General features: G+C 50.0%; 1 protein-coding gene across 18 annotated transcripts in view; it reads right to left on the bottom strand.

Moving 5' to 3' along the window:
- ARHGEF28 (Rho guanine nucleotide exchange factor 28) overlaps positions 1 to 16,977 on the bottom strand; it is a 288,520-nt gene that overhangs the window by 101,512 nt on the left and 170,031 nt on the right. For 16 of the 18 annotated variants that reach the window (XR_013380085.1, XR_013380084.1, XM_077898173.1 and 13 more), the window contains one exon: positions 244 to 365. Coding sequence is in view for 16 of the 18 variants with exons in the window: in XM_077898173.1 (XP_077754299.1) it covers positions 244 to 365 (122 nt within the window). In the remaining 2 variants the exon portion in view is untranslated. Of the gene's footprint in view, positions 1 to 243; positions 366 to 5,602; positions 5,623 to 16,155; positions 16,635 to 16,977 lie in introns of those variants that run through there. The other 2 variants (XM_077898181.1, XM_077898183.1) reach the window with 2 other exon arrangements.

Here is a 16,977-nt window from a genome sequence, read left to right as displayed (position 1 = left end):
AGGAGATCTCAGGGAAAGGGTCCTAAGAGGCTCCAGTGAAGCATCACCAGGGCCTCCCTTAGGCTGAAATTCTCAGAGCGACACACCGATGCTGAATATAGTTCCCACATACTCAGGGTTTTTTTTTTTAATTTTTAAAAAATATTTATTTATTTATTTATTTATTTATTTATTTATTTATCAATCATACTCAGGTTTTGGAAAGAGAGCAAGGTGGCTCTGAAGCCACCAGTCATGCCTTACCTGGTCAATCACCATACAGTTGGCGTAAACTTCATCGCCGCCATTCAGCACATCAGAGAGCCCACCTGCAGCAAAGAACGCTGGGGGATGCTTAGGTTTTTTGAAGACATCGAAAGAGTGATCTAGAGGAAAAATGAAAACAAGACAGAAAAAAAACAGACGGAATTTATTTTACACTCAAACTTTACCTTTTTTTTTTTTTTTTTTTAGATTTTATTTATTTGAGAGAGAGAGACATTGAGAGAGAGAACAAGATGGGGGAGGGACAGAGGAAGAGGGAGAAGCAGACTCCCCGCTGAACAGAGAGCCCACCATGGGGCTCCATCCCAGGACCCTGGGATCATGAGCTGAGCTGAAAGCAGATGCCATCCAGGTGCCCCCAAATCATTCCATTTCTGCTTTCAATATCTAATGAAATTAAAATTCATTTCACTTTATCAATAACGTGGAAGCACAGGGGTATACTACAACCCTCAGGGACCAGGCTCTATGCCCCAGACCCGAGACAGTGCGCAGTCGGGCCGTGCTGGAAGGGGATGCGTACTCTTACAGAGAACGTGGCTTCTATTTTAATTACAGAAATGGTTTCTCTTGCTTCCACGTCTTCCGCTTTGTTACAAACAGATGAGGAGGCTCAAAGTTGAGTCCCAAAGAGTTGAGGTGCTACGGTATTTGTAGGGCACAGAAAGTTGCAGGCAGTAAAACACAGTGGAGCCAGAATGGTGCCTCATTTCCTGTGACTTTGGCTCAATTACTTAACGAACCAATACCTTCACAGAGTTTCCTCATCTTTAAAAGCAGAATTTCACCATGCTTTCCCTGTCCTGGGGTATGAGAGTCAAATGAGCTCAACCATGTAAAGCACCAACTACACCCCTCGCATTTAGCAAGAGCTCGGTAAATACTGCTGTTACTACATTTTCTTATTAAGAGTTATTTCAAGGATGTTCAATGGGAAGTTACTGGTACTAACCATAAGATGTTATCAGTATTATTAATATCAGTATTAATACTACCTTAGTGTCATATTAATAATGATCAGCACCCATAAATGACTCTAGTAGGATGGATTCGAAATCATACTTGGAGCGAATGTCATCCTCCCTGACAAGTGCTCTCAAGAGGACACAAAAGGAATAGTGTTGCCTCTATTGTATCAGAAACGGCCCTCATCTTGTCCTGTATCACGGCATAAAAGCCAGGTAAGCCCACAGGAGCGAATCACACCAAGAAGAAAGATTAGTAACTGCTGGGCTGCTGTACTACTGCTGGATGACATTATACAAGTCACAAAAATATATCAGTCATATGAATCAATGGCATCAGCTTCAGACTCCATAGCTTAACCTACCTGTTGGCCAGAGAACCCCCCCAAAAATGAGATTTCATCAAGGTCCTCGAGTAAATACACAGTGTAAATGGAAACTATTTTCTTATACTCACGTCTTCTTTTATGTTTTTATTCATACTGGTAGCACAATGACACACAAGGTCCAGGAACACAAGTATCACCTTTATGATCAATTACTATACGTTTTCATCATAATCACACAAAGTAAAAGCACCTTCTGAGGATTATCAATCAAGAACCCAACAAAATAAATAAAAAAAAATACATACATACATACATACATACCCCAACAAAACACGTGTCATGTGTTCTGAGTAAAATATTTGCTTATATATCATTTTATACAATGTCTGAGAAACAGTCATAAATAACAGGACGTGGCTCTGTGATGCATGATTAGTCCAATTTAACTGCTCTACGATGTTTTAAGCTCGCATACCATAACACCCCAGCATTTCTGCCATCACAGGCGGTTGGTTACCTGGACCACGTTGGGGTTTCATCTGTTTTCTGCATAATGCGATCAATGTTTTAGAAAATGATGTGATTCGTTAACAAAGATGGGTCCATAATCCCTTAGCTCCAATTCTGAAATCTAAAGAGCTCTGGAAAAATCAAAACTCTTCTTCATAAATTGGGTTCACAAACATGTTTGGGGCTAAAGGTGACCTGAACCCACATAGGCCATGTCTAGTTTTTATTTACCTCAGCCGGTGTGAATATTCATACATTTTGCTGCAGAAATATTACCATAATGGAGGACGGCACCACCAGTCATATCGCAGGTAAGCATTATGCCAAAAAGATCTGAAAATTCTAAAACAAACCTAATCCCAGCGGTTTCAAACAAGACACTGGATCTCCGTAACATTACAGCGGATATTAGACCAACATTTCCCAAGCGTTGATCATCCCTGTACGAAATTCATAATTTTGTCCTATTATTTGTTTTTAGATGGACTCACTTTTTTCTTTAAATGAATTGTAAAAAATAAATAAATAAATAAAATAAAATAAATGAATTGTAAAAGAGACACTTTATCCTCACCATACACAGAAATCCAGCATTCCCTGTCCAAATTGGAAGAGAATTACGCAGATCAAACCAGTGAAACTGCCTTCTGACTGAACACAGGTGCCAATCAGAGCCAAGAGCCTGTGAGGGCCGCTTGCTGATTGTCAGGAAGGGAGATTCGGAAAGACTGAAGAGATGGTAAAGACGCAGTGGGGCGAGATGAACTTTCTCCTTGAATCACCAGAAAGATTAAAAAAAAAAAAAAAAAGGAAAGGAAAGACCTGTCTCACCATGTGATTCAATGTCGGGACATTGTTAGTGTTAGGTCAGGACACTCGCTTCAAGATCGACGGTGCCCAGAAGAATCTACCTTACACTCCAGAAAAATGACCGAGACGATGGGTAATGACTCCACGGAGACCAGCAATCTTGCTGGCAGCGGGGACGTGACTGAACAAAGTCACAAGACCGCAGTGTCGAAGGAAAAACCTCTGCCTCCCCTCTAGGGCTCTCGTCCATAACGTGCCGAGGAGATTTTCTGGGTCACTCAGTGCAACAACTTATAAGATCAGTTCAAAAGCCTTTTTTAGTAGAATTCTAGAGCATTCATAGCCTCCACTGGCCAAAGGGACACCAAAGGATAATCGGATCTGCAAGCGAACACGGACAAACCCAAAGATGACAGACGCATCAGACCTCCTCACCTTTAATTACCTTCAACATCAGTCACTGCAGCTCCTGGGCTTCCAACCAGCAAAATGAGATTTAGGACAGAAAGAAAATAAGCCTTCAAAAATACTTCTAAATATTCACCAGCTACGGAAAGTGGCTAATTTCTCTTTGTCTCCGTCATTCAAAGAAAAAGAAAACAGAAATTCAAAGAAAAAGCTATAATGGCTTCTTTAAACACAAAAAAACACAAAAAACTGGGACACCTGGGTGGCTCTGTGGTTGACTATCTGCCTTCCGCTCAGGTCGTGGCCCTGGGTCCCAGGATCGAGTCCCGCGTCGGGCTCCCTGCACGGGGCCTGCTTCTCCCTCTGCCTGTGTCTCTGCTTCTCTCTCTCTCTCTCAGGCATAAACAAAATATTAAAAAAAAAAAAAAACTAACTAATCCTTTCAAGATATAAGATAGATTTCATTACTTCCACATTAGTGGCAAATTAAGTGAAAGATGACTGCCAAAAAAAGAGACTATCCTTCACATCCTTTCTCAATAAACATATATAAATACGCAACAAGAAAATGAGCTCTTAGTCTTAAATGATGCTGTTGCTTTTAAAATAGTTTTTCTAATCAAAAAATTGACTTCACAGTTCTGTTGGATGACATTTATTTTTAATAGGTGGTAGAGCCATATTTCTTTTTTTTTAAGATTTTATTTATTTATTCATGAGAGAGACAGAGAGAGAGGCAGAGGTACAGGCAGAGGGAGAAGCAGGCTCCCTGCAGGGAGCCTGATATAGGACTGGATCCCGGGACCCCGGGGTCATGGCCTGAGCCCCCAGGGCTGCCCAACTTGACATGTTTAAAACCAACCCTAGGAGAGTAGAATGCACAGAACATTCCACGTGCCACATGAAGAGCTTTTAAAATGGTGTCACTCTCTTCTTTAAGACTAAGATCAGGTTAAGGAACTTCTGTGAAGTCCATCCTAAAGACGGTAAACAAAACAACAGAGTGAAAGCCCGGGAAAGATTTACCTCCAGGCCTCAAGGAGGAGATCTCGCCACATGGGAGGGGTTGTAACAGAATCAAGGAAGAATGAAGTCAGACAATGAGAGACAGTGTCTCCCAAGAACAAAGGGAGGGTTTCAGAAGGTCTGACGTCCCAACACCCAACACGAAGGTGGCCTCGGGCCAGGTCCTTGAGAGGGTAAACAGCAGGGCCACGGCCTCTCTGCCCACCCCCCCCCCACCTCACGCCGCCATGTGACCGAGGCCCAGGACTCCCTGAGGCCAAAAGTCACACAGGCCTCAGGGATGGACTGGACAGGAGTGGCCTTGGGGCCAAACTGGACTGTGGGGGGCCTTGGGGCCAGAAAGGGCTGGGGGGGGCCCTCGGGGTCAGATGGGGGGCGTGCTCCGCCTGACTGGCCGCAGGGCGGGACGGAGACCGGAGCGCAGTGCCTCCCACCCACGAGGAGGAGGGGAACTACTGGGGGGCTGGCGCCTCGCTCTTCCCCCGAGGGGGTGGGGGACCCTTGGCCCAGAGCCGCCTGGAGCCTCACTCCCCAGGTTCTGCTGAAATGCAGCCCCCGCGTCCCCCTCCCAGACGCCGGCCCCCGCGGTGCCAGCCCTCGCCCACCACGGGCAGCTCGCCTCGGCTGGGCCCGGCGCTTCGTCTCTTTCATTCATTCATTCACTCATTCATTCACTCAGTTGTGCTTTAAACCCAGCAGGCTCGGCGTAAGGAGGGAGGAGTCAGGAGAACGAGCCCCGGACCCCCGGACCGCAAGGGTTCAGGTCCCAGCGAGCCCGGGGGTCAGCTCTCCCCGCTGGCCTCCAGGCCGGCTGCTGGCGCTGGTTCCCCTTGGCCTCCTGGACACCCCCCCCTCCCCTCCCTTCCTCCTCCCCTCTCCCTCCCTCTCCTCTCCTCCTCCTCCCCTCTCCCTTCCTTCCCTTCTCCCTCCCCTCTCCTTCTCCCTCCCCTCTCCTTCTCCCTTTCCCCTCTGCTCTCCCTCCCCTCCCTCCCCTCTCCCTCTCCCTCCCCCGTTCTCCTTCCTCCCCTCCCTTCCCTCCTCCCCTCCCTTCCTCTACCCTTCCCCTCTCCCTCCACCCCCAGCCTTTCCTCCCCAGCACCTTCTTCCCAGTCACCTTCTCAACCTTAGCAGCCGCAGTACTCCAGGAGCAATCCTCAAACTTCCCTTTCTCTCTCCCACCCCACCCCTGCAGCCTCCAAGGACCCGACACCCTGCACCACCACAGGCGAGGACTCCCGAGGTCCCCGGGCTATGTATCCAACCCAGGCCTCTCCCCTCAGTCACAGCCACCTCTTAACACCTCCACAGAGTCGTCCAGCCGCCACGAGTGCAAAACATGGCTCTAGGTTCCCCCTTTGCAGCCGCTCCTCCCAGTAGCCAGCAACCTGGCCTCTCCCTGGACTCACCTTGGCTGTTCTCCTTTATGACCAAACCGACCCACAGCCTGGCCTGGGCTTACACCTGCAACCCCTGCCACTGTGCTGCCCACCCCTGGAGACCACTGCCCTCCAGCTGCTCTCCTTGCTGCTGCTTTCCTGCCCTCGACAACCTGTCCTCCACAACACACACAAGGCAACCGGGTCACGAAGAAAAGCAAGTCACATCTTGCCTTTGCAAAATTCTCCCATGGGTGCCCCTCTCGTTTGGAGTAAAAGCCAAACTTTACCACAACCGGCAACGCTCTCCTAAACTGGTCCTGGGATGCATTTTTAACATGGGCCGTGTGCGTGAGGAACATGTCCAAGCAGTTCTCAGACACCACCTGGGTGTCCTACAACTCAACTCTGACCCTTTCCACCCAGAGAGAGCTTTAGATTGCACAGATTAAGTGTCCGGTCCTACAAGGCCACCCACTCCCGAGTTCAGATGCAGGCACAGGTCTGAGTCGTCCCCTCTCTTAATGTCCAGTTGGCTACATCCATCGGGGCTGCCAGGAGCCCCTCTCCTTAGGTCTGATTAACTGGCTGGAGAGCTTCCGAGGCTCGGGGTAACTTTACCAATTAAACTACTGGTTTATTTTTTTTTTAATTTTTATTTATTTATGATAGTCACAGAGGGAGAGAGAGAGAGGCAGAGACACAGGCAGAGGGAGAAGCAGGCTCCATGCACCGGGAGCCCGATGTGGGATTCGATCCCGGGTCTCCAGGATCGCGCCCTGGGCCAAAGGCAGGCGCCAAACCGCTGCGCCACCCAGGGATCCCCATTACTGGTTTATTTTAAGAGGATATGACTCAGGAGGAGCTAGATGGAGGAGATGCACAGGGCGAGGCATGAAGAGTGTCCCCGCTCTCAGAGTGCAAGGCTCTCCTGGTACCTCATCCCCCAGAAGCTCCTGGTTCACTACATACACATGATGGGCTCACCTAGGCCCTGGTCACTGGTGACTGACTCCACCTTCAGCCCCTGGTCATTGGTGATTGACTCCACCTTCAGCCCCTGGTCATTGGTGATCGACTCCACCTTCAGCCCCTGGTCATTGATGACTGACCCCACCTTCAGCCCCTGTCATTGATGACGGACTCCACCTTCAGCCCCTAGTCATTGGTAATTGACTCTACCTTCAGCCTCTACCCCCGACCCCCTCCCCAGAAGCAGGGGTGGGTAGACCTAAAGTTCCAACTCTCTCATCACATGGCTCATTCTCCTGGCAAGCAGCTCCCAGTTCTAAGGTCCAAAGGTCACCTCACTAACTTAACAAGACACGTCTTCATCATGCTTACCATGTAGGGGCCTTCCAAGGGTTTTTAGGAATTCTGTGCCAGAAACAGGAAAAAGACCAAATACGTATCTCTTGGGACACCTGGGTGGCTCAGTGGTTGGGCATCTGCCTTTGGCTCAGGGCATGACTCCAGGGTCCTGGGATTGAGTCCCTCATCGGGCTCCCTGCAGGGAGTCTGCTTCTCCCTCTGCCTGTGTCTCTGCCTCTCTCTGTCTCTTATAAATAAATAAAATGTCTAAAAAAATATATCTCCTCCTATAAATCACAATGTACTACTTACATAACCTGCCCCGCATGCACCCTCACCCAACCTCTCTGAAGCCTGCCAACAACTCTACTCCAGCTACACTGGTCTTGCTGTTTTATGCCTCGGGCCATTTGCACTAGTTGTTCTCTACCAGGACTGTTCTCCCCCGGCTCCTCCCCCATGTGCTGATGGTTTGCTCCCTCCTTGTCTTCAACTCTCTACTCAAATGTCATCCAAGAGCCTCTCCCGTGTCATTAGGTATATAAAACAGCCCTTCACCTCCAGATCCTGCTTTATGTTCCCTTATGCTACAGATCACCACCTAACACCTTATGTGTTTATTGTGTTACCTTCTGCTGACACGTAAGCTCCATCAGAACAGTGCCTCTGAGGACTCTGTCCACTCTATCCCCTGGGCCTAGACCCACGTCGGGCACTTCGCAGATTCTCAGGAAACACCATCTGAAGGAGTGAAGACCTTCTCATTACAAACAGAGACCTTGTACCAGGAAAGCAGAGACTATTTCCTTCTGGCCCCACAAAGTTTCTCAGATTCTGTAAGTTTTCTTGTGGGTTGTCCAGCTATCCTTGCTCTACTCCTGGTTGTGAAAGAGATATCACTTTCTGAGTTCTCTCATCCATTCTTTCGCTCACTCATTCATCCATTCACTCACTTTTCCAGCATTTACTGTGTGATTACTGACTACCTGCCACTGTGCTACTTTGCTGGGCCCTACCCAGGCCCCTCAGCTTCCACGTGTGGCTCTTAAATCCCTAGGCACAGTCATTGCAGACCCCTCCCCTAGGAGGTCCCCCGACAGGTCTCTAACAGCCAGCAGGCTGCCCACCTTCTGAGCCCTTCCTACCTGTTGCCTCTGGGTGTGGTCCTGTGTCATCTACCAGGCTCCGGAGACAGAATCTCTATTTCGTTCCTCCTGGTAGGGCAACTAACTTCCCGGTTGGGGTCTGAGCTAACAACAGACTCCCCCACTGTGCAGAAGGGCGCAGATGCTGGTCGCCCCCACCCCCACCCCCCCACCCCCGTGCAGTACTACCCGACATGCCCCCTGACAGGAGGAGCCCAAGAATGCCTCTTTAATCTCCTCACTTAAAAAAAGAAAACAAAAAACCCCAAGAGATGGCTCTTTTACTAAAGGAATAATGGGAGGACCAAGCACATTTGCAAGGTTAAGGGTCTGGGAAAATCAGAAAAATAAGAAATAAATAAAAATGGAGAGAAAAAAATTATTAGGTCCTCCAAATATCCGCATCTGACCCCTGTTCCGTATCAGGTCAATTATACAAGGTAACACGGCTCTGAGGGCCAAGAGGGATATAGAGCTTACTCTGAACCGGGCGCGACACGATTTCAGGAGCTCACCGGGTCCTCAGAACCACCTTTTGAAGCAGTCCTACTTAGTATTTCCATTTCGTAGAGTAGGAAGCGGTGGTGCTTTAAGTAGCCTCCCCAGGGTCCCTTAGTCAATGGCAGCTCTACGCAGGTGCTTTGCTAGCCAGCCCAAAGCACTTTAATAATTGGGCTGACCATCCCATTTGAACCAAAGAAATGGCATTTGAGCAACGTCTGGTATTTGTCCCGTTAGGAAGCTCCACTCACGCTACAGCGTGACCTGGGCCTCCGTGTGTTTGCTCACTTCCCGGGCCCTCTGCCTCCGGGGATTTGTGGCTGAAGGAGGACAGTGTGGGTCTTGCTGAGAAAACACTCACACAACAGCAAAGACGTGACTCTGTTCTGTTAAGCCACACAACGCACACGATAACGGAGAAAGACCGGAGAGAGAAACTGAGAGGCTAGCCACTACCTGCCGGGTGATGGGGCAGACGTGGTTTCTCATGTCAACTCCTTCTGTACTTTCTAGACATCTAACAACAAGCATCTTTTACACGGAGAACAAAAGAGGAAACGAGTCGTGTCTTCAAGATGTGCTTCGCCTGTGAAGGAGCAGCTGCGGCATCTCAGGCAAAGTACCGGATCGCCGTAAGTCCACCGAGTCCGATGGCCCCTGTGTAACCCAGGGGCTGGGCATGTTTTACGCAGGAGCACAGTGCACTGTGCCCATCGCAGCCACTCGCCCTAGCCCCACGAGGCGTCATCACGTGCGCTGTAGACAGGAGCGCAGCGGCACACCGCACGGACGGTGACGGGGCCAGGGCTCAGCCGAGCCACACCGCCGGCCCGTCTCACTGCAGGCACCGGCCGCAAATCCCCAAACTCAAAGGGGGCTTGTGCCAAATTCTGAAATTTATGGAGAGTCCTTTCTGCCAAGGGTCTTGTTGTGCTCCAGGAGAATGGAAAAAAACAAAAAAACAAAAACAAAAACAATAAAAAACAATCAAACTCACCCTCACGAGTGAAAAGGAACGTTTTCAGGGGTTAAGTGTTATTCATCTCCTTGCTTATCCTTCCTCTAAGTCTCTCTTAGGATTTTCCTGATATTAGTCTTGGCCTCGCTCTTCTCAGTTGGACTGCAGGTTACAGAGAGGATCCATCCAAATTCCAAAATCATCCCCAGCCCAGGAATTTCCTGTGGGTCCTTAGATGTAAACTAAGTTGCCCTGAAGATTTATGGGAGCACACCGAGACGTGCCTGAGGGAATCCAGGGAACCTCTGTCTCCCAAAATAGGGTGGTTCTCACATTGATGCGAATGCCTAATTCACCCTCAGAATGTGCCTCACCCTCCTGGGATCCTGTGCAAGAAAAGTGAGCCCCTGGGTGAGATGCGGCCTCTCGACAGGCTACGCCGACAGTAACAGCTGAGGACAGAGTGAAGGCAGTCCAGGGGTGCTGAGGTGAAAGCTGTTTTTTCAGCCCTCCCCCTCGGAACAGCAGCTCCAAACCCCTTCGAAATTTTAGAGTACCAAGTTACAACTTGGTACTCTAAAATCAGATCCTAAAAGAAGCCCTATTCTACTGTTTTGAAAGACCTAATTATCAAAATTATCCAAGAAGAAAACAAGCCTTTTCCCTCATAATACACCGGAGGCGCAGGGGGGTGGGAGGAGGGGGAAGAGAGCAAGAAAACATTGTCCTTGGAGAACAGCAACAATTTTCTCCCCCATCTTCCCAAGTTCTCACTCCTAATCACAGTGGCACGAAGCAGTCTTCAAGACAACACACGTCCACGTGTCCAAAAGGACTCTCAAATGCTTACCTTTTCCCCTCCTTTGCTTCCCCCAAGCTATCAGGGAGATGGTCAGTCGTGTGTTGTACGTGGACCTGTAGGGACTAGATTTAATCAGCAACTTCTTTCCTTTTTGGGTTTTTATTATGATGACTTTAAAGTAATCTCTAGGCCCCATGTGGGGCCCAAACTCACAACCATGAGATCAAGAGTCACGTGCTCCCCTGACGGAGCCAGCCAGGCACCCCAGCAATTCCTTTCCTTCTCGATGCAACTCTCTGAGGCTTGTATCAAGGTAGTCTACAGATGGGGACAATGGGCCAACCAAGGGGGAAAAAACTGACACATTCGACAAACACCAGGATAGAAGTGAAAGACCTCCGACAACCTGGCGGGGCTTTGACAAGACCATTTCTAGTGACTTAGACAAAATACATAAAGTAACTGGTGCGGAAGATGCTCCTGGAGATCATCATCGTAAGGAACTCTACGAATAATTCATATCCTACACAATCTTATAGGAAAACACCAACACATGAAAATGACTGTGTCCAGTTCAAAAGTCACAAGGAGCTCCAATTCTCCAGCACCCATCTCTAGACCTATGTGGTTTTGCTCCCCTCCCTCCCTGCAACATCTTAAAAAGTAACCAAGTTCTACTATCGACAAGGAACTATATTGAACATTTCCCTTTTTTTTTTTTTTTGAGGGATAACTGACATTAGTTTCAGGTGAGCAACAATGATTTGAGATTTATACTATTGCAGAATGATCACGGTTAAGTCTAGTTAACAGCCCTCATCCTAAATTTTTTCTTGTGATGAGAACTCTTAAGATCTACTCTCTTCCCAACTTTCAAATAACTCTCACTTATTCTTTGTGTCTTCAACAAGGACATGTGGAATGAATGATGAACGAATGATGAAAGCCAAGTACTGCCTGGCATTCCTCCAAACTGTTCTGGGTTTCTCCTCGTTGGGGAAACTCCCCTGAATCCTCTTCCATTATCCTGAGCAACTGGGTAGGTAAGGACGAAGGACAGCTGGATATGACATTTGTTAGAGTTCATAACCAGGGTTTTCATTGGCAGGGACAGCAGAGATCAAAGAGATGAGACATGTGGTTTCCTTGCCTGTGGGGGACAGTCTGATAGGCCAGAGCGACCCTTGAAGGTAGGTGGGTGAAGGCAGGTGTGATTCCATGTGGGGCTCTGGAGGAGACCACTCTGCAGGCCGCCCCACAGCCTCACAAAGAAAGCCACTGCCAGGAACACTCAGTAGGAGAGTAAGTTCAGGCAGCAGGGCCAGCAAAGACCAGCTTTCCGGGGCTCCTCCCAGTTGCCTATGTGGTGAGAACAGATCCCTAAGATCCCACAGGCCTGTGAGAGGCATAATAATGGCTGAAGAGAGTACTTGTGGCCTGCCATGGAAGCCACCCTGGCACCAAGGGAAGGACCCTATAGCCTAGCTTTTTAGCAAAGCATCTGAGCCAGCAGTCTGGGACATAGGTGGCAAGTCTTCTACAGTATAACAAGGGTGAAGCCAAGTCACTGAGTGAGAATTCACCGGGAGAAATTCAGATGAGCACCAGGGAGAGGATCCAATTGTCAGATGTTGGTCATAGACATCATAAAAGCCCATAATAAAGCATTCATGCCTCAGGACAGAGCCCGGGGCAGCAGATCTGCAGCAGACCCCAGGAGGATGCATGGGGCATCCAAGGATTAGGCCTCCATCTATCCACCACCAATTGCCCCCTACCCTCACCAGAAAATCACATTTAGTACCAGCTTGGCAAGAAAGAGGAAGACCACGAAGGCACTGGAGAAACTGGATATTCTACTTAAAGAGGCTGAACAGTTACCAAGAAGAATGGCTTTTATTATTGCATCAGATCAAGTTTAACGCATTAGACTAAAATATACCCTTTCCTGTCCCCACTGCCTGGAGTATAGGACTTGGTAAGAAAGATCACTTCGCTTACGGACAAAACAGAGAAAGAAAGACAAAATGAGGAGCATCTGAGTGCAGTGTGTGAGTAAATTTGTAGCAAGATACGCTCACAATATTTGCTGCCTGCTTCCTGTGATCCAGGCAGTAGAGGTGTGAAAACAGGGCATCTCGGCTCTGTGTTCAGAGAGTTCAGGGTCTTGGGGCGAGACATTCACTATTAGCTGTGATGCACTAGTGAGGCGGCTCTTATAAAGACGTGCACAAGCCAGAAGGATGAAGTCAGGTGCACACCTGTTTACTGCAGCAGGATTCTCATGAGCCAAACTGTGGGAGCAGCCCGAGTATCCGATGATTGATGAACAGATAAAGAAGATGCAGTAGATACAAACAACGGAATGTCACTCAGCCGTAAAATAAATGAAATGTTGTCACGTGCAACAACATGGATGGATAGGGTACAATCCCCAGCAAAATCAGCCAGAGCAAGACAAATACTGTATGATCTCATCCATATGTGGAATTTAAGAAACAAAACAGATGAGCAGAGGAACAGAAAAAAAAAAAAGACAGTGATAAATCAAGACTCCTGACTATAGAGAACAAACTGAGGGTTTCCATAGGGCAGTTAGGGGAGGGGATGGGGGCTTAGGAGACACGTATCATAGTGAAACAAAAAAAAACGTTTAAAAATATTTTGAGAAAAAGAATGATGAACTCGGGGCATTCAGGGTAGTCTTGCAGAAAACAAACCCTCCAAGCTGCATCTCATGGGACAAGTCAGAGACAAGTCGGAGTCAGTACCGGGACCTCAGGGGACAGAACGAGGGTCTGGAACCTAGCAGGACCATGTCATGCAGGTGTCTCTCCCTGGGCATGGCCGCCTGCGCCCGGCGAATGGCTTCCCCCCGCCTCCAGGTGCTGCTGCTCCCGGGGGAGGCGCGTCCCTCAAAACTCCAGTCTGATGGGCCCCGGGCAGGCCTTGATGGGCCCAGGAGCACTACTGTGAGCAGGATGCCCTGCCGCCAGTACCTGGGAAGGCACCCTGGGACCTTGGCTGGAGCAGCGGCCGGGACCCTCGAAATAGTCAGAGTCGGGCAGTGGACAGGCGGTGGTCATTGGCCCCCGAGCACCGGGCACGTCCCTCCATTCCCCCAACACCGGGAGTCAATGGTGCAGGAGCCTGGGCTCCTCCCGACACCCTGACACACGCTATGTACGTCCCGCTCTACTCGTTCGCTTGGGGGACCATCTGCTTATTAACCTCCACCTCCACTGGCCATACAGGTCCCCGTTGAATCCGACAGGCCTCTCCACCTTGGCCTTCCACGCTCATCTCTCCTGACCCCTCCTATGGGACTCAGCACGTTCCGCCTTCACATATCTCAACAAACCACCACTAGGTCTTGCCCCAAACCGGAGAGGGGGTGCGGAACCCCTGCCCGTCAGGTCACAAACTGGAATAACGCCTTCCTTCCACTTGTAAGGAATCCAAGCTCCTCATCCCCCACCCCCACCCAAAAAATCCATTTCAAACACTCGGCCACGAATGCGCTGAACGAAAGGGAGCCCGAGGGGCAGGCAGTGTGTCGCTTGGCGAGGGGCTCCTGACCCGCCTCCTTCCCTTTGCTGGCCCAGGAAGGCCCCAGGCAGAGCTGGAAATCAAACTGCCCTGCTCCCCCCGTGAACACGGTCCTCGTGGTGAGCCTACGCTCGGCAGCTCATGTCACCTTGGGGTGACGTCGCTCTTCCCCAGTAGGGATTCTTGCGGTGCCTTATTCCCCCCGCGGCGGCCAGCTTCCTTTGGGGGAACCTGGAACTGGACACACGCACGCGGAAGCCGACGTGTGCGGCCAACGGGGCCCCACGAAAGGCAGAGGGGGAAGCGCGGGAGGGAGAAGGCCCCGAGGTAGGAGTCACTGGCCGCTGAGAACCGCGGCCACCTCCGGAAGGTACCTGGGCCCTCCCGCCTGCCCCTGGGCAGGGCTACCACTCCTCGCAGCTCCAGCCTGCCAGCTCCATCTTTGGGGGACACAGCTGGGAGCTTCCCGACCTGGAGAGCTCCCCCTCGTCGGCCGTCCTGCCGCCTCTCCCGCTCCTGGGCAGGCCTCCAGACAGCGACAGCTTCACTGCTCCCTCCTGCAGCCTTGGCCTACACCTCTTCTCATGCCAGGAGCCACAAGGCACGCAGGTGGCTGCGCTGAGGCTCCCTGGCCCCGCCCTCGACCTGGGTGGGCACAGCCACCGGCAGAGCGGGACCCCTCAACCGCGTCCTGGGTGTAGGGCTGGCCCCTCGGGGATCGGCCTTTATCTTGGACCCCTCGTTTCCCCGCGCTGGGCCTCGAATCCACCGCTGACATGCGGAGGGGCCACCACATCTTTCCATCATACGGATCTTTCATCTTATTTGCATGTCACTCATCTATTCATTCTCCTTCCTTGTTCCAACGGGGTTACTCTTCCCTGAGTGTCCCGGCACGGCCATAGGAATTGTGTTAAAGCTAAGCTGGGATGCCTGGGGTGGCCAGGGCGGGGGCAGAGGGGTGCTCAGCGGTGGAGCATCTGCCTTGGGCTCAGCGCATGACCCTGGGGTCCTGGGATTGAGTCCTCCATCGGGCTCCCCGCCTGGAGCCTGCTGCTCCCTCTGCCTGTGTCTCTGCCTCTCTCTGTGTGTCTGTCATGAATTAAAAAATCAAAAAAATTAAAAAAAAAAAAAACTCACGAAGCTTCAGGTGCCTTGCTTACAGGACAGAGGTGTTACTTATCATAGAGAGTTACTTTGAGAACCAGACCTCCTATATGCAAAGTGCCTACCAAGGCTGACGATTCATAAAGCAGCACATGAATCGTATGGTGACTATGGCTACACGAGATGTAGAGCTACCTACACCCTGTGAGGTCATGAAGCTTTCCGTGAGGCCCAGCCTCCTTGGTCAACCACAGGCTAGTTGTGCACCAGCACCTGGAGGGAGAGGGTTAGAGAGTCACAGACGTGAGCTGGAGTAGACGACAGGCGCACAAGTCGCCTAAGTGGGTGAAAGGCCCTGAGGGTCCTGAGGATTTATATCAAAGAATGCATTTTAAAGATTAAAGACTAATCACGGTTAACTTAGGTAAGGTCCAATCCCTGCATTTTTTTAAATCTTTGATTTATAAACATTTTCTTGGTTCAATCTCCTACTGAAACCAACAAAACAAAAGTCCAGACATTCCTGGAGTCTCTGAAGCAGAACGGTCATGGGTTCCAGCCCACAGCCCACCCCAATCATTAACCACAGGGTTCCCGGGTCAGCCCGTCCTGAGGCTGCCCATGGAACGACAAGGGGCAGCTTCGAGAGCCCCAGGAGATCTCTGGGGCAGCTTGGTTTTAAATGCTTTCACCCTCCGCACAGATCACATTCCCTTCTAGACACGGTCACTTCCAAAGGCCCTGCTTCCGAGTTAACCCTCTTTTCTTCCATCTGACAGCACGAGGATAAGCAAGCACTAGATTCACTTTGTAGCTGGTGTGCGAATTGGTAGGTTTCTACTAATCTAGGTTTCCCTTTTATCCAACTCTAGCTCCGCAGGTCTCTAACCAAACCAGCCACGTGTATCCATCAAAGAGCAGTGATAATAAGGACAGGATGGAGTGTTAAGAGACTGAATCCTAAACAAGAGGGATCGGGACAGAGAAAGCATTATTACAGCGAATAAATGAATATTTCCAACAAAATAGGTGAAGTTCACCTAATATGGCGGAAAATTCCTTCCTGATGTTCCCTCCAAGTGACCAGAACTTACCTTGTAAGAATATGTGTCGGTGCAACTAGAAGGATGAGCAAGAAATACAGGCCACCACGGTTTTAAAGACTGACAGAAATCATGGGATCATATCCTGTAAGAGAGCAGAAACCACCGTCCTGGCACTAACAAGCCACCGGGCTAAAAATAATATGGTTTCTTGGGGTTTCTTCCCCCGACACCGAGGTGGCATAGCTGGACCCTGGGAGACGTGGGATCCATTCTCAGGACTAACAGCCCTACAAGCAGGGGCAGGACATGTCTGCTTCCCCGCATCCTGGGTGACAATGCCTGCCCTTCTGGAAATGCCTGTTGAACCCATGAATAACCCTCTCCAGACCCATCACACTCATCTGTAAAATGAGGCAGGGGGACCAGGTCCTCCCCAAGGCCTGTGGTTCTGGGACTCTGGCTACCCAATAGTGTGGTGGGACCAAACTAGGCCGTGATCATCTAACGACAAAAGCAGACAGGGGACACAGACGGCTCCTAGCTGCTAACCAACGTTATTCCCACTGGTCGTTTATTCGCTGCAAGCAGTTAATTATTTTCAAATCCCAAGTACCTGCTTTCACTTGAAGGGAGTTTGATTTAAGCATAGCTATGTCATGACTCTCTGTTGCAGCTCACACTGGCTGTGCTCCAATTTCAGATTTCAAAGGCGAGCGTGATTAATTCTCTCCCTCCAACGCCACTGGGCTCTCAAACTCCTCCACGGGTCTTGTAATCATTAATCCCACATCTCTCTCCAGGTCGTTTAGGCTACGCAGGCCCCCAACTACATGGGCATCCGGTCGGTGGGCCACGCGCAAAAACACATGA

The sequence above is a fragment of the Canis aureus genome, chromosome 5 (assembly GCF_053574225.1).
Source record: "Canis aureus isolate CA01 chromosome 5, VMU_Caureus_v.1.0, whole genome shotgun sequence".
Taxonomy (NCBI): Eukaryota; Metazoa; Chordata; class Mammalia; order Carnivora; family Canidae; genus Canis; species Canis aureus.
Note: the sequence above shows the minus strand (reverse complement) of the source record. Positions and strands in the feature narration are given on the sequence as shown.